Here is a 593-nt window from a genome sequence, read left to right as displayed (position 1 = left end):
CCTTACAATGCATTCAGGCCCCACAGTGTGTCCGGGTACAGTCAGGGACGCCCTTACAATGCATCGAGATCCTGCAGTGTCTCCCGGTACAGTCAGGGTCCGCCCTTACAATGCGTTCAGGCCCTGTAGTGTGTCCCGGCACGGTCAGGGTCGCCCTTACAATGCCGAGATCCGCAGTGTCTCTCCGGTACAGTCGGGTCGCCCACCTCCATCCGTCTGTTCCCAGGAAGAACGTCTTCGTAACGTGACGCTGTACAACATGACCTTCACCAAGGACGAGCTGACAGGAGCGATCAACGACAGCGCCAACGTAGACCTCTACACGGTCGGATACGCCGGCACCGTCCTGGCCCTCTTCGTGTGTGGACTTGTGAAAGGTCAGCGCACGTGAACTGAGGCCTAGTGTCAGAGAACTCGCTATATATCTCAGCACCCGGTATAGCAGCTGCCTTCGTATTGGAGTTACGTATGCATCTGGCTAGACCATACCGCCAGCCAAGTGTTCCACACATAGTTGGCCGGTTACTGCGGCGAACTTGAACGGAAAAATATGAGTGTGTGCAACGCACCCCACCGAACGCCCGTCGAAATAT

The 593-nt window shown here is 56.3% G+C and overlaps 1 protein-coding gene across 1 annotated transcript in view; it reads right to left on the bottom strand.

Moving 5' to 3' along the window:
• Positions 1 to 478: 478 nt before the first annotated feature.
• Positions 479 to 593, bottom strand: part of LOC119101611 (uncharacterized) — a 3609-nt gene continuing 3494 nt past the window's right edge. Inside the window, exon 4 of the mRNA XM_037224990.1 lies at positions 479 to 535. Within this exon, the coding sequence (XP_037080885.1) occupies positions 479 to 535 (57 nt within the window). The remainder of the gene's footprint in view (positions 536 to 593) is intronic.

This window comes from Pollicipes pollicipes, unplaced genomic scaffold, assembly GCF_011947565.3.
Source record: "Pollicipes pollicipes isolate AB1234 unplaced genomic scaffold, Ppol_2.1 Scaffold_2555;HRSCAF=2994_pilon_pilon_pilon, whole genome shotgun sequence".
NCBI classification, from domain to species: Eukaryota; Metazoa; Arthropoda; class Thecostraca; order Pollicipedomorpha; family Pollicipedidae; genus Pollicipes; species Pollicipes pollicipes.
The sequence above is the reverse complement of the archived record's forward strand: the minus strand, read 5'-3'. Positions and strand labels throughout refer to the sequence as shown.